The sequence below is a fragment of the Atheta coriaria genome, unplaced genomic scaffold (genome assembly GCF_025399875.1).
Source record: "Atheta coriaria isolate IRGN ID8LTWV9N9 unplaced genomic scaffold, Caltech_Dcor_3.1 hic_scaffold_10_pilon, whole genome shotgun sequence".
Lineage (NCBI taxonomy): Eukaryota > Metazoa > Arthropoda > Insecta > Coleoptera > Staphylinidae > Dalotia > Dalotia coriaria.
The window spans coordinates 69,764-96,928 of record NW_027045452.1 but is presented as its reverse complement, the minus strand read 5'-3'; the positions used below and the strand labels follow the sequence as shown (position 1 = coordinate 96,928).

The 27,165-nt window shown below is 34.9% G+C and overlaps 7 protein-coding genes and 1 non-coding gene across 8 annotated transcripts; 6 read left to right on the top strand and 2 right to left on the bottom strand.

Moving 5' to 3' along the window:
• The first annotated feature begins 164 nt into the window (after positions 1–164).
• LOC135800724 (lysosomal acid phosphatase-like) lies at positions 165–3,326 on the top strand. The gene is made up of 10 exons (XM_065314043.1): positions 165–517; positions 580–924; positions 982–1,221; positions 1,511–1,633; positions 1,783–1,962; positions 2,021–2,125; positions 2,175–2,414; positions 2,475–2,633; positions 2,688–3,017; positions 3,070–3,326. The coding sequence occupies exons 1-10, from the start codon at positions 419–421 to the stop codon at positions 3,205–3,207; spliced, it is 1,959 nt and encodes a 652-aa protein (XP_065170115.1). The 5' UTR covers positions 165–418; the 3' UTR covers positions 3,208–3,326.
• LOC135800214 (venom acid phosphatase Acph-1-like) lies at positions 3,211–5,181 on the top strand. The gene is made up of 5 exons (XM_065313377.1): positions 3,211–3,469; positions 3,530–3,625; positions 3,687–3,926; positions 3,978–4,133; positions 4,200–5,181. Exons 1-5 carry the CDS (start codon positions 3,359–3,361, stop codon positions 4,344–4,346), a joined length of 750 nt encoding a protein of 249 aa, XP_065169449.1. The 5' UTR covers positions 3,211–3,358; the 3' UTR covers positions 4,347–5,181.
• Positions 5,182–5,214: 33 nt separating this feature from the next.
• On the top strand, positions 5,215–6,526 carry LOC135800213 (venom acid phosphatase Acph-1-like). The gene is made up of 4 exons (XM_065313376.1): positions 5,215–5,353; positions 5,409–5,747; positions 5,812–5,970; positions 6,028–6,526. Exons 1-4 carry the CDS (start codon positions 5,318–5,320, stop codon positions 6,487–6,489), a joined length of 996 nt encoding a protein of 331 aa, XP_065169448.1. The 5' UTR covers positions 5,215–5,317; the 3' UTR covers positions 6,490–6,526.
• A 550-nt stretch (positions 6,527–7,076) lies between these two features.
• Positions 7,077–8,868, top strand: LOC135800713 (venom acid phosphatase Acph-1-like). The gene is made up of 7 exons (XM_065314022.1): positions 7,077–7,085; positions 7,176–7,364; positions 7,423–7,527; positions 7,625–7,858; positions 7,924–8,085; positions 8,139–8,471; positions 8,532–8,868. Exons 1-7 carry the CDS (start codon positions 7,077–7,079, stop codon positions 8,679–8,681), a joined length of 1,182 nt encoding a protein of 393 aa, XP_065170094.1. The 3' UTR covers positions 8,682–8,868.
• Positions 8,869–8,894: 26 nt separating this feature from the next.
• On the top strand, positions 8,895–10,477 carry LOC135800211 (lysosomal acid phosphatase-like). Its single transcript, XM_065313372.1, has 5 exons — positions 8,895–9,044; positions 9,101–9,205; positions 9,259–9,495; positions 9,555–10,049; positions 10,107–10,477. The coding sequence occupies exons 1-5, from the start codon at positions 8,895–8,897 to the stop codon at positions 10,233–10,235; spliced, it is 1,116 nt and encodes a 371-aa protein (XP_065169444.1). The 3' UTR covers positions 10,236–10,477.
• Positions 10,478–10,713: 236 nt separating this feature from the next.
• Positions 10,714–11,866, top strand: LOC135800899 (venom acid phosphatase Acph-1-like). Its single transcript, XM_065314231.1, has 4 exons — positions 10,714–10,897; positions 10,961–11,065; positions 11,118–11,351; positions 11,404–11,866. The coding sequence occupies exons 1-4, from the start codon at positions 10,781–10,783 to the stop codon at positions 11,719–11,721; spliced, it is 774 nt and encodes a 257-aa protein (XP_065170303.1). The 5' UTR covers positions 10,714–10,780; the 3' UTR covers positions 11,722–11,866.
• A 9,513-nt stretch (positions 11,867–21,379) lies between these two features.
• Positions 21,380–21,862, bottom strand: LOC135800712 (uncharacterized). The gene has a single exon (XM_065314021.1). It carries the CDS (start codon positions 21,860–21,862, stop codon positions 21,380–21,382), a length of 483 nt encoding a protein of 160 aa, XP_065170093.1.
• Positions 21,863–26,275: 4,413 nt separating this feature from the next.
• On the bottom strand, positions 26,276–26,471 carry LOC135801542 (U2 spliceosomal RNA). The gene has a single exon (XR_010550386.1). It is a non-coding gene; the product is annotated as a U2 spliceosomal RNA (small nuclear RNA).
• Positions 26,472–27,165: the final 694 nt, after the last annotated feature.

The window sequence follows — 27,165 nt, the reverse complement described above, 5'->3', positions numbered from 1 at the left end:
CATGCGCGTTACGTGCATAATTTTCCTACTTTTTCCCACCTTTCTCAAAAATAATTACTGATTAACAATTGATTACTAATAATTATATCTTGATGATCAAAATAAATTGCATGTAGTTACGTAAATAATTATTGTTTGCCATTACGTCAATTGGAATACGACATTTGTTTGACTTTATAGGTAAATTATTGAATTTAGTCTAGCGCTCAACTAATTTCTTTCAACCAATTTGCATGTTTGAGTACTGATAAAATTCACAACTACGTTTAACTAGCAACTGTTCTGCCATAATCAATAGTGATAAGCTTTTGCAAACATTCATTCGAAATAACATAACTAAAATTATCGACACTTTGACGGAATATAAAACTATTATAATTCCTACCTACGTGAACAGTCCTGGTTGAAATTCTACAAAATGTGTAACATTTTATTCACTGGAATAATACTATTTATTCTTAATGTAAATTTTTGTACAGCAGCAAGAGACCAAGATACGCTAGAACTTGTCCATGTTGTAAGAAATATAATAGTGTATAATTTAAATGTTAATCTTACGTAAATGTTGTGAAATTTTAGATTTTCCGCCATGGCAACCGAACTACCATTCCAGATATGATTTATCCGTCTGATCCGCACATCAACGAAACCTATTATCCTTTCGGGCAAGCAGAGTTGACACTGGAAGGAAAACGAAACGCTTACAATTTCGGAGTGGAAATTCGCGCGAGGTATCAGAGTTTTCTCAACGAGACCTACTTCCCACCGGAGATCAAAGCGTTCACATCCAACATATCTCGCACACAGATGACGCTGCAATCTGTGTTAACAGCGATGTATCCTCCAATATATCCAAATGTTGTTTTGCCATATTTAATGTGGCAACCCATATCTTACGAAACTATTCCAACAAATGACGATACCGTATATAATAAATTAGGTTTAACACAGCTACCCCAATATTTAAATTTTATTTTTAAGTTGATTATGGTTAACTGTTCCAAAAAACTCGAGACACCGGTAAAAAGAGACCAAGAATTACAAAATTTGTACGATTATGTCAGTGCACACGCTGGAAAAAAGATGATTGACTCTAATGATATTATGAATGTGTACAACACAATTTTAGTTGAGAAACAAAATGGTTTCCCAGTTCCAGACTGGGCAGAGGAAATTTTAACAATGGCAAACTGCAAGATGCAGCGTTATCACTTTGGGTTGATATAATCGAACAACAATTACCAATAATTTCAGGAAATTTAATCAGAAAAATAACTGAAGATAGCGTTAAAAACTAAAAACGAAATTGCAAACCAAATATTTCTTTATTCTGGGCATGATACGACAGTTGCTGGAATGCTAGGTGTGTTTGATGCTTACACCAAGTTTGAGTTGGAATATTTATCGCATGTTTATATAGAGTTACATAAAATTGACGACGTATATGGTTTCAAGGTAAACACAAAGACTTTAATTGTTATTATGCATTATACTGACGTTATTGTTGTAGGTATATTTCCAAAACGGACCTGGCAATGAGCTACGCCAATTAAAATTCAAGAAATGTTCCAAAGATTTCTGTAAAATGAAAGACTTCATAGAATCGACAAAACATTTGTATATTCCCGAACCAGTGTGTTACTAACACAACTATTACATTATTACACAACGTAGACATTATGTCATTAGTGAGATATAAATGTTAATCCTTGATAAGAAGCTTTACTTACAAAGTCATTATCATGCATCGGCATGTCGGTGAGTGCATGCTATTCAACGTAGAACAGCAAACTTTGTGGTGTCATTAAAAGTCTTGATTTTAGTTCACTAAAAATGTACCTTATTTTGTGGCTAATATTAAACGTAGTTCCTAATTTTGAGGCTTTACCGAGCAAACAGGATTTACTAAATGAGCTTGTAAATGTTCCCCCGGCTGAAGACACTTTATTGTTTGCACATGTTGTAAGTTTTTCTCTCTAAAAAAAATTGATATATAAATGGGTAATGTATACTTTTTTAGTTGTTTAGACATGGAGATAGAACACCTACGTCAATTTCAACGTATGCAAATGATCCAAATAAATATGCATCGTATTGGCCGATAGGAGTTGGCCAGTTGACTAAAGTAATTTTAAAATAAATATGGCCCAAATGATAAAACCTGGAATTTTTAGTTGGGAATGTTGGAAACCTATAAACTCGGTTTGGAATTACGAAAAAGATATGACAATTTCTTGGGAAATGTTTATTTTCCTGATTTAATTGGTGGTTTAAGTTCACCGAAACCTCGTTGTAAAACTTCATTGCAAAGTGTTTTCGCTGCATTGTTTCCGCCGAGTGAAGAAGAGCAATTTATAGCTGATCTTCAATGGCGTCCAATTGCTTATGAATATTTATCAGATAATGAGGATGATGTATTAAAAAAATATTTTACTTGATTTTCTTACAATTCATTTATTTTTGAAATGTTTAAGACTTTTGCTTTGTACGAATGTGACAATTACTGGAACCTGACTCATGAAGTAACCGACAAAAGTCTTTTTGATTTGTATGATTACCTAACAGAACAGACTGGGGAACCAATTCGAAACAGTTCAGCACTTTTTATCCTGCATGAAACTATTTCAGTCACGGTAAATATTTTTAAAAAATTGCATGAATTGATATTGACTAAATTTGATGCAAAGATTAAGTTGGGAAAACCTCAACCAAAATGGGTTTTCAACATTTACCCGGAACCTTTGCGGTCTGCTTGCCGTGAAGTCTACTACGATATGCTCCAGCAACGATTACGACTGGGTGCTTCCGGTCTTTATCGTCGTTTAACTTCCGATATTGTTAAAAAATTAGAAGGTAAGTTATCGCCGCCCAGACGCAAAATGATGCTGTATTCAGCACATGAACAGACATTAGTTTATGCTCTTGGAGGAATTGAGGCATACAGTGGGCAAGTGCCTAAATTGGCATCTTATCTTGCCTTTGAGTGGCACTATATTAACCAAACTTACGGATTGAAGGTATTTAATCAAGAAATATTTGTATTTTAAAATCAAACACAGTAATTTCTAGGTACTTTTTCAAAATTATGACGAGGTTGCTCCTGTGCCTATTAATATTTTACAACAAGGAGAATTTTGTCCTTTAGAAGTACTTTTAAATGGAACAAAATGGTTAACTGAAGGACCTAAACCTTTTTGTCGAAAATAAAAACATGGATTTAACATAATCTTTACAAGTTTATGATAATTATTTAACCTAATAGTTTGTTCAAATATTGCCTTAACGTTGTAATTAGACTCTAATCTTAAGTAAACCATAAAACGTAATTTAATGGGTTTAAATATGAAAATTAGATCAAATGCTTGCACAGATTCTAATATCATTCAAAATGTTAGTCATATATAAAATTTTGTGCCCGTTTTTCTTTTTAATAAATTTTGCAAATTGTGAATTGCTGTTGACACATGTGGTGAGAATAAAAATTGATCAAAAAAAACAAAACAAATAATATTGGACATTAATGTTTTAGTTGTTTTCTTCTGGAGAAGTAGTTCCTCTGAGTTATCCTGGAGATGTTTATAAAAATCATATGCATTTTAAGCAATTTTCTGGAACATTAACCAAAGTAAAAAAATAAATTAAAAGAAAATTTTCAGGCAAAAAGTTTAAATATCTAACTGTTTTAGGAAGGAGAATTGTCTTCTTATTTTCTTGGTCAGCAACTAAGGACACGTTATGATGACTTTTTGGGAAATATCTATCAAACCAATTTATCACAAGGATATTCTACTTATTTTCAAGCATCTCAAAGTAGTTTACAATGTGTTCATCTAGGATTATACCCTCCTCAAGGTGTACAAAAATTTGAATCAAATTTAAACTGGCAACCTGTTCCCTATAAAATTTTAAAACCCTCTTACGATAAAGTAAGTAATACAAAAACCAAAATAGAACTCCTACAAAAATTTTCATTATAGTTTTTATCGCCACTGCAATTTTGTGGTAAGTCATCTTGGAATCTACCATCGAATATGAATTACAGTCAAATGTACAAAATGCTTTCTGAAAAAATCGGGCAACAAGTGACAACAAATGAAGATATTTATCATATTTACCATTCATTCAACTACCAAGTGAGTTCAACACATGTATTATCTACTTATTGCCTGTGTTATAATTTACGTATATATTTTTTTAAGGAAAAGAACAATTTTCATCTTCCTCAATGGGTTGAGCAAGAAGAAAGCCATATTTTGAAAGATCTTGAAATTGCCTCTACAGAGTTTTTTAAACAATTAATTCAAGAAAGGAAAGCAATTGAGTTGGCAGATTTCTCAAAGAAATAATCAATCTAACAGAACAAAAACTAAATCAAACATTGAAGCCACCAGACAGAAAAATGTTTCTGTATTCAGGTGACATTTTCAATGTGATGTTCATATTATCGGCATTAACTGAAATCAATGCAGTCAATGTCTCCGACTCAAGTTGTGTGTTGTTAGAGTTGCATAGAGTGAATGACCAAGTTGGTTTTAAATTGTTTTATCAGTTGAATGTAAATCAAACATCACACATTTCAAATCAGAAAAACGAACCGCAAGGTTTTCAACAAGTGAATATTCTTGATTGTGGCGAGTTTTGTTTGATGGATGATTTTGTAAACAAAGCTAAAAAATTCTACGAACCGAATCCGGAATGTTTCTAGTTATCACAATAGTTCAAATTGTTGTTTACAGTTATAAATATTTATTGCAAAATTATTTCATGGTGCTATTAAATAGAAATAGTTCAACTGTTTCTTATCAATGTATAGGTAAAATATTTAAAAGTCTGGCAGTCATGAGTTAGTGCAAATATTTTCCTATTAAAAAAATAATTAAAATATCTGATCGTAAAGATTAGACTAAATCTATAGTAAAGTCGCTGGAAATATATCCGTGACCACACAAAAAAATCTGTAGATATTTTAAACTCGTTCTTATGAACACGTAAATCATGTGGATAAATTTTCTTAAATTGTTAATCTACAGCCAACACAACTATCGATACAATTCTAGTTATATTACTCTGTATGTCCACAGTTGTCAAGGTTAACATTTCGTTGACTTAATTATAATTTACAACATTAAATGTTAAGCTTGGAATTGTAAATTATGGCAAATAAAAAGTCGATCAAACAAAGCGTCAACAAATAAATGTTGTCTGTCTGGCTATCATCTATGTGGCGAAATATTGAGGCGACACTCAGCCTGAGACAACATTCAGACAATGAATTGCAGTCAAGTTTAGTACATGTACTTAAAAATAATTAATAAATATGGCAACTGCCAATTCATTGGTTTTTGTTCAAATTGTAAGTACTTAAAAAAATATCATTTTATAATTTAATCATTTTGTGATATGAATAGGTATTTCGTCATGGTAATAGAACACCAGCAACATCGTTCCCAACCGACAAACACAAAGATAACCACTTTAAACCCTATGGTCAAGGACAATTAACGCATCAAGGCAAAAAGGAATCTTTCAGTTTGGGAAAAATCTTGCGTGGTCTTTACGGATCGTTATTGGGAGATGAATACGATCCAGATGTCTTGTATTCTGTCACATCCGGCATGGCGAGGACCGAATTAACGTTGCAGTGCGTTCATGCGGGTTTGTTTCCTATTCGCAAAGACAAGCAACTTGAGGAAGGCCTCACCTGGCAACCAATTTTGTACGATGTTTATCCCAAAAGCGGAGATAAAGTAATTTTTAATTTAATTTTTTAAGTTATATCCACATCAATTAATTCAAATATTATTGTATCAGTATTTAGCATATCATCGATACAACAACTCTTTGTTAGACGTTCATAGAAAACTTGATCCGGAAACACAGAAACTGTACGATTATGTGAGTCAACATGCCGGGACAAAAATACAAACATCGCATTGCTTTTTCAAAGTACAAAACGCCATCCAAGTTCAGGTCAGGAGCATAAACAATAATATTTGATTTAAGTTTAAAAAAAAAAACTTATTATAGGCAGAACTTGGTTTAGAGCCGCCATCTTGGGCAAAATCAATTCCTTCAGAGGTTATGATGGACCACACTTTGAATTTTTGGGAGGACTTGGCTACACTTCGTTTGCCTGATGTAGCAGGACCTCTAGTGCAGTTAATAACAAATAATTTCAATGCAAAAGTGAACTCCGACAAAGGATTTGAAGAACGTAAAATATGCTTGTTTTCTGGACATGATCTCAATATTGTAGCATTATTAGGAGCGTTTAATTCATTCAAACGGAAATATACTGGTTATTGTTCTTTTATTGCAATGGAACTGCATCTAATTGATGAGAAATATTTTGTTAAAATTGTTTTCCAAAATGGATTGGATGAAACTACTAGAAAACCCTTGAAGATCATTCCATCTATGTCAGAAGACTTTTGTACTTTGGACGAGTTTATTAACGCCACTAAGTGGTTGTATACATCAGAAAGTTGAAATATTTAAGATAATAAAACGTCACTGCATATTTAAATTTCTTTTCCATTATATAAAAATGAATCGCAAAATTTGTTGGTAAGCACATAACTCAACAACGCCTAGACCAATTTGGTCAATTCTTTTTTGTAAATGTTCGCTAAAGTCCAAGAATTGTGTTTACGGCGAAAAAATTCGAATAATTGTAGGGAAAACCTTAAAGTTAGCCCTTTTCTAGAGGATAAAAGTTGGCATTGAGATTCAATCATAGTTATAGTTAAATAGTTGAATCCGAGATTTTTTATGAAATCAATTTCTTTAAAATAAAATTGCGTATCTTATTGATAGAATTGACACATACTATATCTAGAACAAGGGAATAAAAACGAATTACATTTTTATTAAACACTACCGGGACGAAGTCGAGGGCAAAAACTAGTTCATTATAAAATCCTTAATTCACTATATTTGACTGTGGTTTGTACTAAAAATCACGTGCGAGTATTTAATTATGTATTAACTTACTTAGTTTGCACATCATCTCACATATTAAACTACATTTTATTGCATCACATGTACTGCACGTGTTTACCTTGTGCAAAGATTAAATGTTCATCGTTATAACGAATTTAGAACAATCATATAAATTCACATTATTCTCGAGCTCTTAGATTAAGTTATTAGTCGTTCCTGATGAGTTTTGATAGTTAATACAGTTTCATAATGAAGTGCACCAAAAATTCTTCTTCTTAATTGTAACTATTGCTGTAATTTCAGCTGCAGTTTCAGCAATTGTTGCTAGTCTATTAAATAATAATAATAACAGTAGCAGTAGTCAGCAAAATTTGCACATCAAGAAGAATGAAAAGAATGATACGTTAATTTCAGTTCAAGTTGTAAGTATTTAATAAAATAAATCTTATAATTTAAATCTTTTATATTGTATTTGTTAAGGTTTTCAGACATGGTCACCGCACACCTGAACCTGGCAAACTTTACAAATTAGATCCTTATAATAATTATTCGTTTCATCCAGAAAATTACGGAGAATTAACAACGGTAAGTTGTAAAATAAAATTTAAAGTAGGAGACAATTTTCCAGTTAAAGTTAATTATATTTTTTGTAAATATTTATGTATTCTGGATATTATTTTAGAAAGGTAGAAAAGTTGCTTATGATCTTGGACAACAGCTAAGACAGAAATACGACAGTTTCCTTGGTAAAACTAATTTTTATCCGGGTTTGATCAAGTCTTTTGTTTCGGGTTATGATCGCACTCAAATGTCCTTGCAATGCGTGCATGCTGGTCTATTTCCAAATAAAAACACTATCATGGGCATACCCTGGCAACCAATTCCATATGAAGTTTTTGAGTTTGATGATGACAACGTTAGTATATTTTTATTTTTATTGAAAATACAACAACAAGTATCATTTTTTTAAATATTTGGTAGAGAATTGGAATTATGGCTCATTGCAAAACACTAAAAGTACCACACATTAAACCAACAGATAATACAACTAAAAACCTATTTGAATTCTTAAGTGAAAAATCCGGAGAGAACATTACAAGTTATTATGATTCTATTGTGGTATCAAACGCGTTTCAAGTTGAGGTAATTTTTACTTATATAATTTTTTTTCAAATATTTATAGCTCATTGTTACAGACAGGTTATGGCTTAGAACTACCCGAATGGGGTAAGCCTTTGTATCCACATCCACTTCTAACGTTTGATGAAATAGGCTGGGCACAATTTGCTAAAGCAAATATCCGATTGGGTGCTGGCGGTTTGCTTAAAATGATTACAGAAAATGCACTCCGGGCAAAAATGGCAAAGCATTCAGAAACAGAACATCCAAAAATGGTTCTATACTCAGGTCATGATTACACTTTGCTATTTTTACGCCATAGTTTAAAAATCGCCAACGTCGATTCGGCAAATTTTGGAGCACACCTAATTTTTGAGTTACACAAAATTCATGGACACTACGGATTCAAGGTAAATTAAAAATACAAATATTTTACAATAACTATTCATATTAATTTTAATATATTGTAGATATTTTATAATAACTACCAGAAAGATCATCCAATATCATTGAAAGTGCCATTCTGTGAAAATGACATCAATGGTGAATCATTTTGTAAATTGAATACTTTTATCAAAAACACTGAATGGTATTATGACCCTACCCCTGTTTGTTATTGAATTTAGTCTGCACTTGAACTCAAAAGTGCGTTTATAACGTAATAAAATTCGAGTAATTGTTGGCCGCTTCAACAAATATACCTTGCTGGTGTTGCTTAATATTAAACAATCAAATAATTTTTATAGCAAGATTATGAGTTGCAAGGACATGTTCAAAAGGAATAAATAGAATTTTTTTCAATTTAAAGGTTGCACTCAAAATATATTTGAAAAATGACTCCAAAAATTAAAATTTTAAGTTTTGTAATTTTATCAATACAAAACATATTATGTGAAACTGCCATCAATAAAACTATTCACATTGGTCCAACTTTACAGAGAACTCTTTTCAAAGCCGATGATACTCTGGTACTTTCTAATGTGGTAAGATAAAAACTAACCAAATAATTTCAATTATACAGGTTTCATACACATTTTAGATCTTTAGACATGGTGACAGATATCCAGAACCTGCACATTTTTATTCAAATGATCCAAATAAAAATAGATCCGTGTTTCCTTACAAATTCGGCGAATTAACCAGAGTAAGCTTCAATTTTAAATCATATTAAATCATATTTATTTAAATTGTACTTAGACAGGACAAACGCGTATGTTTATGATTGGAAAACAGCTAAAACTTCGTTATGCAAATTTTCTTGGAGACACGTATTACACCGATCTGGTGGAATCAACGACTTCCGATTATCCACGCACTCAAATGTCACTGCAATCTTTGCATGCTGGGCTATTTCTCACGATGAAACCAAACACAATTCCTGGGTTTTTGTGGAAACCGGTTCCATACAGAATTATTCCTTGGTCTGAAGATAAGGTATTCTATATCCTAATAATATGTTACTACACATTTATGAAATATTAATGATATTATAGTACCTTGCTGCATATAAGCCGTGTTTAGCAATTCTTCTCAACCTGACGTATCCTCCAATACCTCCAGATGTTCAAGACTTATTCAACTACGTAAAGATGCATACGGGTGTATCACAAATAAGCTATCATGAAATGTGGGTGCTGGCAGATTATGCAAAAACTATGATAGAAACAAATATTCCTATACCCGAATGGCATAAGAAAATATATCCGAACCCATTGGCGCCATTGTCGGCAAAATATTTAGATATGTTGCGAATACAAAAGAGACGCATTGGTGGTGCATACCTGGTGAAACGGATTAGTGACGATGCACTCGCAAAACGAGACAACACTCTTGTGCCACCAAACAGAAAGTTGTTTTTGTATTCTGCTCATGACTTTACTATATTGTTTTTGAGAAGTGCGTTGAATATTTGGACAGCAGAACCTTGTGAGTATGGCGCGTACGTTTTATTGGAGTTGCATAAAATTGGACCTGAGTATGGGTTTAAGGTTTGTACTTACTAGAATAAAGAAATATTAAACGTTATTATAACCATAAATGTTTAGGTTTATTTTAATAATGGGTATACGAAGCCTCAACTTCAGACAATTCCAGGATGTGGGACTTTTTGCCCGTTGGATGAGTTTATTCAAATGTTTCGACATCTTTATGAACCCCCTCCAATATGCAAATAATTTTAAGTTATATTAAAAATGATTAAAATGCCTAGTTGTGTTTAATTATTTTTATCTACACGACAATTGTTATTTTTAATGAGATTAATTCTATGTGCAACATGGAAAATTATTTAAATATTTATATGTGTATTTAAAAAGTTGTTTTTATATTTGTCTATAAACATTTAGTTACTAAGGACGCATTGACATACGTAAATGTTATCTTAGATTATGTAAATAAATACAATTACACGCAGGTATACGTATCTAGAATCATACGGTTGGTTTTAATAGTGTTTTTCGCAATCACAATTAGTAAATGAAATGTTTCTTTAAATTACTTTTACGCTATCTCTATGGTATATTGAGTTTTTCTACAGATCTATGTACTTACATTTTAAATCCGATCAACTTAACTGTTTTTGGTCATGCTAATGAACACCGTTACATAAAACCTAATTACTTATGTTTTTGACGTACAAAATTTAAAATATTGATGAAAGAACATTTTTACTTTCCATCTGTTTACAAAAACATAAAAAAAGTAAAGTTGGGAATTTGTAATGTTTTCAGTACCAACCTTTATTTTGCTTGTGCTAATTTACTTTAATTTGGATACCCATGCTTCGCAATCATCTGATGGCGTAGATGATGTTAGCACTTTGGTTTTCACGAATGTTGTAAGTAATTTTTTAAGTTTCATTTCTATTCAATACTAGTATACCAAAAATTTAAAATTTTAGTTGTTTAGACATGGAGATCGTATTCCTGATGAGTCAACAGTGTATCCAAATAGCCCATATACAAGTTCTTCATTCGCTCCCTATAATTATGGCGATTTGACTATTGTATACAATTTTTTTACAGAAAAAAATTAAACATTCACAATAATTGTTTTAGAAAGGCCAAGCTCGCATGTTTAACGTGGGACGTAAATTAAGGCATCGCTATAATGACTTTCTTGGTGACACATACTTTAGTAACCTGATTAGCTCATCAGCATCAAACTATTTTAGAACTCAGATGTCCTTACAGGCTCTGCATGCAGGGCTTTTTAAAACGAATACACAAAATCCCATTCCTGGCTTCTTCTGGCAAGCTATACCATATTCTATTTACGAACAACAAGACCATGTATTTATTATACATATTCTAAAAGATCAATTCAGTATTTTTTACATTTTAGCTTATAGCTGTATGGCGTACATACCCACAATTATTCTACAACGTTACCTTTCCACAACCTGACGATGCTACTCAAGAAATATTTGATTACCTCCAAATGAACTCTGGGTACTCTAAGGTATCCTATCTGGAAGCATTGCAGATTTCGGACTATACAAAAACATCAACAGAAAATGGATTACCGCTTCCTGCATGGCTCAGACCTATCTATCCAAACCCTCTTTCTCAGATGACTACTCAAACATTTGGTGTTATGGCAAAGGAATATGTCAACCTTGGATGTGGATTCCTCTTGAAAAGATTACTGAAGATGCACTAAAAAAATCAACTGGCTCTTTATTACCTATCACCAGAAAAATCATGTTGTATTCCGGACACGATATGAATATTCATTACATGTTGACTGCATTTAATTTATGGTCAGCGGAAGCAGTAGAATATGGCGCCTACCTACTATTTGAATTGCACAAAATCAACAACGTATATGGATTTATAATTTACTACAACAATAATAGACCGAACACGAGATTACTAATTATACCTGGATGTAAAAGTTTTTGCCCTTTAGATAAATTTATAGAGTTAACCAGCCACATTTATAAGGATTTTTAATTTTGAAATTAACAAATAAATGTTTCGTCTATTTGGTATTTGTGTTAATATATCGCAGAGTAAAGTTTACAATCATTTAAAACCATTTTAAAAATGTAATATTGTGTTTTACCAATTATGGAGAGTTGCATACTGCAAAAACAAAAAAAACTGCGTTTCTCCATTTACACGACTGCATAATAACGGTTCCCGGACATTTGCCCACAAGACGATCGCTCACACGACAACTGCACACAGAAAATTGCCCGCAGTCATAACTGCGCACACGGACAATTGCTCACAGGGCTTTTGCTCACAGGGAATACTCCCCACAGCGACTTTTGCTCACATTGACAATTGCTCACGGGACTTTTGCTTACACGAACAATTGTGCACACGGACTGTTGCGCAGAGTGAATTTTAATAAGAATAGAGTTTATTATTTAACGCCAGTAACAATCCAGTGTTGCTTGATATTGCATAGAACAGAACTACCCTTGACAACGTAACGAACTTAACTAACTGACTAACAACACACAAGGTGGCTAGAAAGCCCTTAAGTCACTTGGGGTGAACCCCCCCCCGTGGCGCAACGCCACTTGTGAAAGAGCGCAAAACTCAACACTCCCACTCGCACTTTCACTAATTAATCTACACCGAGATCACGCACATTTTTCACAAATTTGTCCTTAACCAAAGGTTTCGTTAAACAGTCCGCCAGTTGCCCGGAACTGGCCACTTTGCTTGCGCCTGCTTCTCCTGCTCGTTGAGCTCCTTGATCGCCCGCATCTCCTGCTCGTTGAGGTGAGGCACAACGCGTGCGCCATTTCGATGCGTCTCCGCCGCGTCAGGTAGTGGTTCGTGTGGAATTCCTTCTCGAGCTCCAGCGTCAGGTATCCTGGCAGGATCGCCAGCTTTTGAACGCGTTCTGTCCGCAATTCTTGACTCTACCTTGACACAATCGGTATCAGGTACCACAGCGTTTTCTTCCCGAGCCAAATCAATTACGGCTAAAGATTTTGGTACCACTTCGTTTATTACCACATTGCGGCTTGTTATTACCCGCAATGTTTCGCGTTTCCACAAACGATAGCCCTCCGAAGAATATCCGACGAGCACCATCGGATCAGATTTCAAATCCAGCTTCGATTTCTTTGGATCGTTTGACAAAACATATGCCGTACTGCCATATATTCGAAGATGACCGACCTTTGGCTTACTGCCATAAAACGCCTCGTGAGGCGTTCGACCCCTTAACCGTTTTAACGGGATGGTACTTCGAAGAAGTGCCGCTGTTGTACATGCTTCCGCCCATAGACTTTGAGGAAGCCCGGCGCCGTTTATCATGGCGCGACTCATCTCAACAATGGTTCGATTCTGTCTTTCGACTCGACCCACTTGTTGTGGTGTATATGGTGCGCTGTACTCAATTTTAATTCCGTGGTGTCGCATAATCTTTTGCATCTCACCACTCTTAAATTCACAGGCATTATCCGACCTCATGCGTCTTACCTCGTGCCCAGCTGCGTTAAATTCTGCAATTACATCTTGCACTGCAGCAACAATCTCAGCCTTTGATTTCAATGGCTTAACAAAAATCAAACCCGAATAATCATCCACAAAGACTGCCATCACGATTGCACCACTGAATGATCTACAAGGCATGGGACCGCAAATGTCAAAATAAATCAACTCACCAGGATACATTGCCCGTTTCTCATTTTCTTCAAACGGCTTCTGCGTTTGTTTAGCACACACGCAAATTTCGCAGAACTCCTCCGCTTTGCTCCCACTGGTCGTTGACTTTGTTGCATTCATACCGATGACAGCCGATCCTTTGGCCAACTCCCTGACAGAACCGTAATTTACGTGCCCCAGACGATTATGCCACACTTGAAGCGATGCTGGTTGTTCGGCAATATGGGCACTTGCATCCACTTGAACAAAGTCAATTTCATACAAGTTATTTGCCTGTCGATGCCCCGTTGCAATCGTTCTTCCATTTTGTTTCATTATCAGCGAGTCTTCTCGGAATCCGATCTCTACTTTCTTCTTCGTTGCAGCACCCAACGATAGAAGATTTCGACCCAGCTTTGGAATGTAGAGTACATCAATCAGCAACACCTTTAATAAGAATAGAGTTTATTATTTAACGCCAATAACAATCCAGTGTTGCTTGATATTGCATAGAACAGAACTACCCTTGACAACGTAACGAACTTAACTAACTGACTAACAACACACAAGGTGGCTAGAAAGCCCTTAAGTCACTTGGGGTGAACCCCCCCCCCTCCGTGGCGCAACGCCACTTGTGAAAGAGCGCAAAACTCAACACGGACAATTACTCAAAATTTAATTAAAAATTGTTTTTTTTAAACAATGAATAATAATTATGAAATAATTTATATACAAATATATAAGAATTAAAAGGCCTCGCTAGCACGCTAATAGTGTTTGATTTTTCAAATAAACAATTATATCTTAATTAATTAGCAATAAATATAACTCTTTGAAGTTTCACTTCTAGTATACTCATGCAAAATTTTTAATAATTACTCAAAACTCAAGTTTTATTCCGTATAAATTAAGAACCATTTTATTCAACAACAAAGAGAGGGTCCCCCAAATGTTTATTTCAGGTATTTATAGATATGATTGTCATTTTTGCAACTCCAGGTATATAGGGAAAACTTGTAGAAATTTCCAAACTAGGTTCAATAAACATGAAAAACCCGACTCTAATTTTCCATTAAATACAAGTGTAATAAGGGCGTGGAAATTCCAGTGGAAATACAAAAGACATTAGGGAACCCCGTGGTACAAGCCATACATGAAATGTCAGATCTAAATAAATCCCCTCTTCCCAAAATTTAACCCGATTTAAGCCTGATAATATTATTTAAGCAATGTCTTTGAAGTGCCGTGTTGATAGTCCTCGTGCAAATCCAGTGCAAATACTCTTTGGAGTTGTTCGATATCAGTTCTCTTCGTTTTGGCATTTGTGAAATTTTGTGTTTGATCTTCTACCTACATATTGTGATATTTGTATTTTTTAATAAAGTTTTAAAGTTTCCTAATCTTTGGTAAGTTACTATTTTATTACATATTATTGTAGACCAGGAATTTCCTTCATTTTCTTCATACGCTTGTAAATTCTAAAGAATTTTGCTTTCATTTCATTGTATTTTCAAGTGTTTCAGTTTTCTTTTTATTTCATTTTTTGAATTCCTGGTCTTATTATATAATACTATAATTTGATTATTATTCTGGATTTTCTTTTTAGTTTAATTAAGTTTCTTTTTTAATTGAAAATGGAATTTACCAAGAGTGCAAGGGGCAAGCCCATTCTTATTTACGCTGGGTTTGAATATCTTCAATTCAGAGTTAAAGAAAACATCATTTTTTGGAGGTGCAGGAAATACATCAAATAACGCAATTATTGAAGAACCCACTACACATTGCCATGATTCCTGTCCGCAACGAATTGAAGTGCAGAAAGCCCGAATTAGGATGAAAGAAGCGATTACTGATATTGGTGCAACGCCAAGAAATGTCATTGGGGCAGTGATGGCGACCGTGCATAATGATGTATTAGCTCATCTTCCCAAGCAATCGTCCCTGCAAAGGAATTTGCGTAGGCATAGGCAAGCAGGACATTTGCCAAACCCAAGAACATCTGCTTTCGATATACCGGCTAAGTATGCCCCACTTTTTAGCTTTGGGAGATAGATCCAAATAGAAGTAAAAAGCTGCAGACGACAAAATGCAATACAGTGGAATCCCGGTAATCCGGACCCGGCTTCATTCGGCACCTCTTGTAATCCGATATGGTCATATGCCATATGTTTCTTCTTTAGGATTTGTAATTTGTCGGATTACAAGGTACTTTTTTGAAAAAGATTCCGGACTGTAAGGGGTCTTAGGCAGTCCTCTATAATCCGACAAATTCGCTCATCCGACACTGCCTTGCAAAGTGATTGTTGGATTACCGGGATTCCACTGTATTTAAGGATATTGGCAAATTTACAATAAATACTAGTTTACAATAAATATAATTATTTGTTGTTTTTTTTTGGTGAAAAATAAATTTAGTTTTAGATTTTTCATATGTAATTATTGTTTTACTTATTGTTTCACGTACTATTTCCTCAACCGCCTAATTTTGTACAAATAAATAAAAACCTATTTGACTAATAGATCATTTATTAGTTATTTAATTATGAAATTATTAAAAATTATGTGTGAGTATATTAGAAGTGAAACTTCGAAGAGTTATATTTATTGCTAATTAATTAACATAGAATGAACAAATAGTTTATTTGAAAAATCAAACACTATTAGCGTGCTAGCGAGGCCTCTTAATTGTTATTATATATTTGTATATAAATTATTTCATAATTATTATTCATTGTTTTTTTTTAATAAAAAATAATTAAATTGTCAGCAATTGTCCGTGTGCGCAGTTATGACTGTGGGCAGTTTTCTGTGAGCAGTTGTCATGTGAGCGATCGTCTTGTGAGCAAATGTCCGGTCACGCATAATAACAACATCCAATTTGCGAGCGATCCGCGTGACGTTGAACATTTCATGCTCCACGCTGTAGTGTACATTGCGGGCATTCTTATCGCTTGCTATCGTATTTCTCGGAATGCGCTTGCTGATAGTTGAGATATCTTTGTGTTGCATGTACGTGAATTTCGTTGATTGTACTATTCAATCAGATTTTCCTTCAAAAAATCGCGTTATATTCCTAATATTATCAGCTATTTAGTTGAAAATTAACGTTTGTAAAGTTTCATTAATAATTACAGGCGCGCTATATTTTTGTTAGGGTTCAAATTCAAATTGCAATTCAGAAAATATTCGCGTTTTCTTGGTGGCTGCATGTTTTCGACTACGGTTTTATAGCGTGTTATGATGTGTCATCGCTGTTTGCTCGGATGACAGCGGATGGGCGTTTGTTCTTTGACTTCATGAAATTGTAGTGTCGATCTTGATTCCCGTTGAGTAACATACAAATTATATTCGTGATTTGTGTCAAGCGGTTTCTATTTTAAAGGAGTGTGTTGTACGTTCTATTCCTCTGATTTGCGAACATAATCTTACATTGTGCCTTAGTATTCGATGGACTATACATAGGTAGTAAATTGAATTGTTGCGGCACTTACATGATGAAACTCCATTATTATCGTAAAATGAACGGATATACCTTAAGTTTCGCCACACTGTGGCATCATCAGGCACATGAATATAAAAATAAAAAGTGCAAAATAAAACTATTTATATAGAAAAAAAATGTTGAAAAGTGGTGGCGGAAACTAATTTAAAATGTGTAAATTGAGCAAAAGGGATATGTTAACTTCTACCTGATTGTTAGACCATAATTCCTTCTAGCTATAGATGTTAATTTTCAAAGATTCTAGTAAATTCAATTTTGTGCTTTTATTAGATCTATGAAAAATTTTGAAATTTGGATCGAATTTATGATTAAGGTTTATACCTAAGGTTTATTAAATGTTTTGCATATGTTGAATGTTTTGACTTGATTTTAAAACTGTGCGCGTGTTCTTTAATCCGGGCATTAAAGGACCTCCCTGTTTGACCAACGTTTCACCTATACCTTAGGGCAATTCCCACATGATTATAAATAAACACCAGAATCTGTTTTGGGATTTACTTGGTCTGTACAGTTTTTAATAAATTTACCTATGCAATTGAATGTTTTAAATGAAACTGTTAGATCGGATGTTCTTAAGAATTTAGTAATGGTTTCGGAAGGTTTTCCATCATAAGTTAGAGAAGAATAAATTTTCGATTTAATGTTCGAGATTCTGGAAAAATAAGAGAAGTAACTAAGTTTAGATTTAAGTATTTTATATATATATATATATATATATATGTCGGATACACCTCCTCCTCAACTACATTAACAACATTCCAATTTAAATTACGCGCCATTTATTACAAAACAAAGTATGTCTTAGCTTAAACAATACGAATTGAATCGGCGTAACGGGATGAGTTCTGGGTGCGCGCCCAACGGTGCTCTCAGAGTGAGTGTCTTCATACATGATTCGCCTTTCCCTCGAAACCTTCGAATCCCTTCTGCGCTTGTCGCTCTTACTCGAGACACACACCCAGACCACATCGATGCAAGACTGCACCTCCATTAGCTGATTCATCATTATGTCTAGATGGCGTCCTTGTTCGTATTCGAATCCGACACGGCCATCCTGCGCACACACGTCCTCGTGTGGCTTATTCTGTAAAACAAAGTAAATCTCAGAATCTTGTTCGAAAATTTTAATCACTCGGTCATCTCTGACCACATCTCTGTCATATCTCTCTCATATGCAGCAATATTACATTTCACAAAATCACAAAAATAACATGTTACAAAACCACTACAATGGTTTTCAACCCTGCACAATCACTACAATGATTTGCAACATCAAGCACAATCACTACAATGATTGACTTCTAACAATTTCACAACCACTACAATGGTTGGAAATTCTACTCAGCCACTACCATGGCTGGCAGTTCACAACTAATCACACCAATGATTAGGTCTCATGTCACACAACCACACCAATGGTTGGCAACCTACTCAACCACTACAATGGTTGGCAGTTCACAACTAATCACACCAATGATTAGGTCACACGTTACACAACCACACCAATGGTTGGCAACCTACTCAACCACTACAATGGTTGGCAGTTCACAACTAATCACACCAATGTTCACAACTAATCACACCAATGATTAGGTCACACGTTACACAACCACACCAATGGTTGGCAACCTACTCAACCACTACAATGGCTGGCAGTTCACAACTAATCACACCAATGATTAGGTCCCATGTTACACAACCACACCAATGGTTGGCAACCTACTCAACCACTACAATGGTTGGCAGTTCACAACTAATCACACCAATGATTAGGTCCCATGTTACACAACCACACCAATGGTTGGCAACCTACTCAACCACTACAATGGTTGGCAGTTCACAACTAATCAAAAAGAAAAACAATTTAGTCATAAATGGTACACATTATAATTATCCATCAAACTACAAACCGTCTCATGCTCAAGAAAAACATACATACCGTTACAAGTACTACAGCTATTACACTCCCCGTGCAACCCTTCCAATACTCCTACGTAGTATTGCCTAACAATTCCTCTGCCGCGACTTGTGCGTCCGGCATCTTTCTTAGTCGATCGTGAGCGTACTTGTACGTTCTCTTCGAACTTAACGACTTTAATTTGTATCTATCATTTTCTAATACCTCTATTATTTCATAAGGCCCTTTATACTTGGCTTCTAGCTTAGTTTGGTTACGCTCCTCATTTTGTATGAGCACAAATTCTCCTACTGAAAAACGCTTTATTTTTGCTTTTGTCTTGTCAAATCTTGCCTTCTCGTACTTTGCCGATTTTTGAATTCGATCAATTGCCACTTGTCGAATTAAATTAAGATCTACGTCATGTTCCGCGTTATCTACCATCATTGCCAACGGTCTCGCTACTTTCCCTATTAAGAGTTCTAAGGGGGACGTCTTTGTAGTTTTATTAATTGTGCAATTAATTGCTAATTGAATATTTCCTAACTCATTCTGCCATGACTTATCTGGTGTAATTTCGATTGCCGTTAACATTGCTTTTAAAACGCTCATCACTCTTTCCACTTGGCCGTTTGCGCGCGATGCTCCCGTCGCAATAAGATGTAGGTTAATATTTTTTGAATTACAATAAGTTTTAAAATCATTACTGGTAAAACATCTACCTTGGTCGGCTATTACTCTTGTTGGGGCACCAAACAAACAGACAGCCTTATTTAATGCGTCGATACAGCTGTGACTATTGATATTTTTTGAGTGATGTAGAAAAACAAATTTTGTGAAAGAGTCTATTAATACGAAAACATATTCTTTGGTATCATTCTTTCCACTTAGCTTGCCTGTTGCGTCAATATGTATCGTATTCCATGGGGTAGTAGTCTTTGGAATAGGGTGTAATTCTGCCTGAATTTTGCCTGAATGTGGTTTACTGAGTTTACAAGTGATGCAGTTATCTACAAAACGCTTGACAAGTCGTGACATTCCTTGAAACCAATAGTGTTCGTAAATCTTTTCGAGCGTCTTATCCGATCCTAAATGCATTATTGACTCATGAATATTATTTATGACCGACCATTTCATCGAGTGAGGAATTATTGGTAGGCATAGAGACTTTCCGTTTCTTTGGATATGCCGGTGAAGAATGCCCGATCTTAACTCGTATGTCGCCGCTATGTTTTCGTCTAATGTGTTATTCGCTAAGTCTAATTTTAATTTCGAAATCTCTTCATCTTTCAACTGTTCTGCAAGTAGCCAATTGTCTTGTAGTTCTGCTAAGTTAACAATTTTCAGTTCTTTTCTATTTTCCATGCGCGGTGGGTTTTTTATTTTCGCCTAGGTGGTTACGTGATAGAAAATCTACATGTGCCATTCGCTTTCCCTCCCTATACTCTATGTTAAATTCAAACGCTTGCAAATACGCCCACCATCGATGTACTCGTGGTGTTAAATCACATTTCTTTTGTGCAGCTTTTATGGAATTACAATCCGTAAAAATTGTAAATTTGCGTCCGCTTAGATATTGACGAAAATGTTTAATGGCGTTCACTATCGCAAGTGTCTCTAATTCATACGAATGGTACTTAAATTCTGTCGGTGTTGTTCGCTTGCTATAATACGCAACTACATGTTTCTTCTGTTCCTTTATCTGCATTAAAATTCCTCCATAACCGTCTAGACTTGCGTCTAAAAGTTCTTTGACTTTCCCACGCATTGATTCTCTTTCTTCGAATGAGAGACGATAAGGGCGTCTTTGTACTGTTTTTGTTGAGTCTATAAGTCTGATCTCAAGTGTGCCCGTGTTTACGCGCGTTAATGGCATTTTGGTCACAAAGTATTCACAGAAACTACTTATCACGCTTTCGAGTTTTGCTTTTTGACAAGCTGAAATATGTGTGTCTAGATTCTCTAATTTAAAAGTTGTGTTGTCTGGAACACACGAGTGGATGTTTTTCAAAAGCTCTTTTTTAAGTTGAAATGAACTTTTAGTTATTATCGCAGTAAAATTTTGATTCAAAACCTCACGACCCAGCAATACGTCATGAATCAAATACAAATCAGGCAAGACGTGAAACAAGATCTCAGCATAGTAACTTTGAATTTCAACTTGACATAATATTTGTTCAAACGAATTTACTTTACTCGTTCCAATTCCAACCATCGTAACTGAATTATAAAATTTCTTCCCGCAGAAATTTTGTGCAATACTTTCTTTTACTAATTCTTTCCATTCTCTCCAGAATTCAAATGAAAGGGTTACGACTCACCGTTATGCTTAAAAGTACCCCCAGGTAAATCAACTGCACAGACGTTGACCGTCTTGACAGAACCCTCATTCTTCCTGCAGCGGTTGGCGAAGTGTCCGGTCTCACCGCATTTGAAGCATCTCCCGCTGTTTGACGCTCCCGATGTGGACCGCTGAGGGGTGAATTTCTGGTCTTGTCTCCGCTTCTCGGGGCAGTCAGCCTGTCGATGTCCAAATTTATTGCAGTTGAAACATTTCGTCATCTTGGGTTGAAATGATGAAGTTCTTCGCATCTTCTCCGGGCGTTGCGAAGCATTGTCTACTGCGGCTGGTCGTTTAAAAGAGAGTGCTTGTAACTCCTTTTGTAATTGCTGTCTCGTCTGAATTTCGTTGGTGAATGACATACCCTGTACTCGATTATCGAATTGAGCAATATGCGATAATATTGTCGCAATAGCGATTTGCTCGATGGACGCATCTTTCCAGTTAGTCATCAGCGAATTGAAAAGTCGCCCCGCGTAAGAACTCAAATTTTCATCACCTCGTGGCCTTCCACAGGAAGAAAATAATGAAAATTAATTGTTGTATCTGTATGGGTAAATTTGTGATAATTTTTTTTGAACGCGTGTTGATTGTTTACATTTGAAATAGTAAAGCCGAAAAAGTTAATTGATTTGTTGATTACAATTTCGAAGGCAAAGATTTTTGTACATAATATTGACCACCTCAGAGGGAGGTATACTGGTAAAGAAATTTATTTCAAATTATTTGGGATTCTAATATGTTTAATTTTATTTACGAGCTCATAAGAATTTTTATATTAGAATCTCAAATAATTCAAAATTAATTTCATTTAATGTCACAAATTTGTTTTACACACATTTTACGATAGGTAAGTATATATTTAAATCAGATTTATCGCAAGAATGCGCCTACCTAACACGAGTTTGTGAAACAGGTAGTTCTTATTGCGATCGTAGAACGGGTGGGGAGTAACCGAAACTCTTTTAATTCGTGAATAGTTTCTGATATTTTTGTGATCTCTGCATGTTCATATATACTCCTCCTCTTTGATTACACAATGATAATTAATCTCGCGTGCGTGAGCGTTATCCTCCTTTTTCTTGGGATACCGAGACCCTGGAGTCGGCTCATCTTTTTAGTGGTCTGCACATTGATCTGGTTTTATAAGATTTGCTTGTTATTGCCCAGTGGACGATACGCGAAGCGTCCAATCGCTCCACATCCTTGTGTTTAACTTACAACCTTGCTCGTATTTTTGTCGAGAGAGATTTTTCAGTTGGGTCTTTATCTTCAGCCATCAGGACCGCATCCCTTGCATAGTACAATACGTTGAAACGTCTTTGCCCTATTCAATATCCTATTTTAAATTTCTTTACTTTCTTTATGATATTGTTCTTGATAATGCCGTGATATAACGTGATATTCTTTTATCTAATTTCGTCTTGTTCTGGAATGTAGCCTATAGTGCTTGAGTTTGTTCTTACTTGAGTTCAGTTATGGATTTTTGGGTCGATTATTAAAGTTGGTAAATTAATTTCCAATGCTTCTTCTTCTAAAGTGTGTTCCACATCGGTTATTCGGATTTTGTCAAATGCTTTGGTTAGAGCAATAAAGTACAAGTACGCGGCTTTTGCATATTTTATTGCCTTTTCTGCTATTTGCCAAAGTACAAACATTGTGTCCAGTTTTGTTCAGTTGGAGCGGTTTGATCGAAATTCCTGCTGCTCATCATTTGTTGTTATGCGGTTGTTGATTTTCTTCTGATTTATATTTTCTGTTTGAATCTCTTCATCTACTGATTTTTCATACTTCCTGAACAATGTCCATGTTCTTTTTGCGCACTATAGATATCATGTTCAATGTCTATGGAGAAGTTCTCTCAATACTGTTTTATTTTAAAACTTTAAGCGTTGATATCATTTCTAATCACCTTAAATCTATCGCGTTCTTCAGCTGTTTGGGTATTTTTGTATTTTTTGTATGGGTCGTTTTCCTGTGGGAGTACTTTTAGTTCTTGCTTTGTTCGGCAATCTTTTGTAAGTAAGCTTCTTTGTTCCGGAGTCTTTGTTTTGGATCTCAGATTCCTACTTCTAGGCACAATCAGAATGTTAGATTTATGGCAATGTTTGAGCGAAAATCAGACAAGTCAAAACCTGTCGATAATACGTCAAAGTGTTAGCAGGTGCAACCACCTGCAAGGATACAGCTAAAACTACCTGCTTTGTTCCCAAAATTCACTCTTAACCTGCAGCTGCATCACTCTTGCGAAGCTAGGAGGAATATTTGCTCAGCCTCATTCGCGTCAGTCTTTGATTCATTCGCACTTGAGCTCTTGTGAAAGTTACACTTAAATAAATCTTAAAAGTAGCAAGACATTTGGTTCATTGTAAACCTCATCCGCCACCGTTGAACTATTTTATTTTGGAGCGCGATGCTAGACCGGCTAACCTCAATCAGAGTCCTTTTATCATCGCAAATAAAAATTGGGCTAACCGTCTATTTGCAAGAGGCATCCGCCGAGGTTGGTCTAGGGCTTCACACGAGACGAGACTGGACGAGACTATCAAAGGTATCGTCTCGGTCTCGGTATCGTCTCGGAAAAGCGATACGAGACCGAGACGCTTCTGGTTTTAAAATCAAATTTGTTTTTAATTAGGAAACACATTGTGATATCCCACATATCTTTGACAGGCACAATGTTCCTACAGGTTCTTATGTTGCACTTCGCAGTATCGAGAAGGTTGACGCATTACTGTCTAAAGTCATATCCCATATTGCGTGCTATAGCTTGTCAACAATTAATCTTTTGTTTTGGAATCTTTCAATTAATAAATTCCAGGCAATCTCGTAATTATCAGATGTTGGTGTGAGAGATGAAATAGTATTTGCTGCTTCTCCAGTTAGGCAAGAGCGCAAATATTGAGTTTTCTAGACGTTGTCTATAGATCAGGATGGTTGTGAATTGACGATTGAAACGTCTCTGAAAATGACGTTTATGCGTTATATTGACCGTTGAATTTAGGCAAGACTAAAGTCGGTAATTTTACCTGAAATGAAGTTGCACTGGATTCAGTTACATTTGACGTTAGTTTAGCATCTAATGCAGAATCCTTAAGCAGATTTTTGTATTTGGCAATTATAACAAAATATGAATTTTTGAAAGTCTCATGCCCATTGTTGTGCATATCTGGGTTTTCGTCATCATTGAACTCTATTTGATCCATGATATCATTAAATTTATCAAGCAATAGCAAAATTGTGTCAAGTCGCACTTGAAAGTTGGTGCGGTCAATTACTTCTAAATTGCAATTATTATATAAGGTATTTGCAGTATTTACAGTTAGAATTTTCAAAAAATTGATTTTTTTTTAAATTTAATTTCTTAATGTCCATATATTGAAGAATACATACTCGTACAGACAATTTCATATCGTTCCGATGAATATTTTTGAAGTTACACGCGAATTCGAAAAGGCGTTTCGTTCTTCTCAGAATGGTGTTTTCAAAGTCGGTGACTAACATTACACGAAAAAGGCTAATCCGATTAGTCTCAAATTTCAACATGAGCTTCTTAAATATATTTTTCAGTAATTATTCAAAGATTTTTTTGCTCCAATAAATATTTTTAATTTTATAAACAATTTAAGGCAAAAATTTTGGGGAAAAACGATTTTTTTTTTGAAATTGTCATTTTGCCAAATAAAAAATTTGCTATTATAATTCCTTTGATTAATTACTAAATTTAACATTACTTTAACGAAATCTGTTTGGTTTCTTAATTTCATATGATTCAGTTCAAAGATATAGTGGTCACCGCAAAACGTCTTTTTTGAGAGGAGCCCCCATAGATCAGCTGTAGCTCTTTTCCAAATAAATATTTGTACTAGTACTAAATCTTAAAATATAGTTAAAAGATATTATAATATGTGTATAAATTTTTGGATCAATCAGTTTAAAAGTTTTCTCAGAAAAAAAATCAGGAAAATTCACTTTTTTCGGCCTTCTAATTGTATATAGCCTCTTAAGTTGTCTCTTTCAACCATTCTGATACAAGCAGATCGGCAATTGAAGGAGGTAAAATAAAAAGCATATAATGAATTGACTCACTCTTTAGTGGTTGATGTTGTCGGGGACGAGATGCTGCACACGATGCTGGTAGACTGGGTAAATTTCGTAGAAATGGACGCTGACCAACAATGCAACCTTTTCGACACCTTACGCTTTCAAGGGCCAAAACCATTATGTAAACAAAATTCATCGAAACCAAAGCATACTTCTAATAACGCTAGTACTCATGTTCGGCACCTGCAAACTATGCAATAAAAACCATTTTATTCGTTTATGATTCCAATTCAATGCTTTGCCATCAACCGAAAAACTTGCGAAGACCAGAGATCTAAGTCTGTACCAACTGCTTGGGTAGCGGTCTATGCAGAGGCAATGTAAAAGCAATCATGTCTGGAAGATCTGCCAAAAAAAGCACCACTCGATGTTGCATGTTAGTAATCAAAATAAGGGAACCCAGACTTCAAGGTCCCATTTTATTCCTATGGACATCCGGTTTGTTAATTTCGGGAACGTTCGGGCCGTTCTGAAATCGTTCGAGAATATTCGGCAATGTTTGTATGTGGAATGGGGAGAGTGGGAGATACTTTGTGTGTGGGAGTATGGTAGTTGACATTTGACGTGTTCGGCTGCGAAGTAACAGTGGGCAGTGTTTATACTGGATGTTGCAAATTGTATATACGGGGTGTTAAAAAATAAAATGTAAAAATTTAACTAATTTGGCGAACAAAGTTTGAATGTTATGTCCGTTCAATTTTTATTGAAGAATTTGTGATGTGTAGTATGGCGCTCAATGGCGTTATTTAACGGCGAAAAATTTGGAATTAGACTAGAATTGAATTAGGCAACTAAACTCTACATCATGATGTGAGTGGAGCAAGCCCCTAACTCTCATCCATGTCCAAAAATCAGTTTAATATACTGGACCCGCATGCGGGTCGTATCAGATATTAAGCTGATAAGAACCGATTACTTACCGATACACTTTGATCTTAGCCGGAGCCGAGAAGCGATAACAAAATTACGTAGGTAGTAAAAAAAAACACTTTTTTTTTTTTGGAAAACATTTAATAAATTAAGTATAAACAAAAACAATTAAATAGAAAATAACTTACACAGTACATATTTCTTATTGTTTACGATTTAATAATAATTTTTATACAGTACCTTTTGACGAACAAATTACCTGCTAATTTTTAAAATTTACATATGATTGACATCATTGATGATTTTACGACGAGAGTTTTATTATTATGTCACTTGTGCCCTGATACGTAGGTAGTAAAAAAAAACACAAAGTAGAGACGTTAATAATAGGGAAGAGAGGGGGAAAAAGGGGTGTAATTAATTTAGAGGAATATTTGTGAGAGTTTTTTGGTTATTTCTATAATGATTTTTAAGGGGATGATTTAGTATGTTTTCTGTTAAGTTGGACGCTAAAATGTGATGTTTATAAAAATTGGTATTTAATTTTTTAATGTAATTTGAAATTGTTTCGCAGCGCGTACGTTCATGAATAATTTTGGTGCGAATTCGAGATTGTCGCGTGATTTTGAGTATGTTCCGGAGAATCGCGTTTTGGAAAATTTGCATTTTGGATTTAGTTGTTTTCGCAGCAAGTTCAGTTACTTGTGATCCGTACGTTAAAATTGGAAGAATGTAAGATTTGTAGATTTGGGTTTTCAGATGTGTATTTAATTTTGAATGG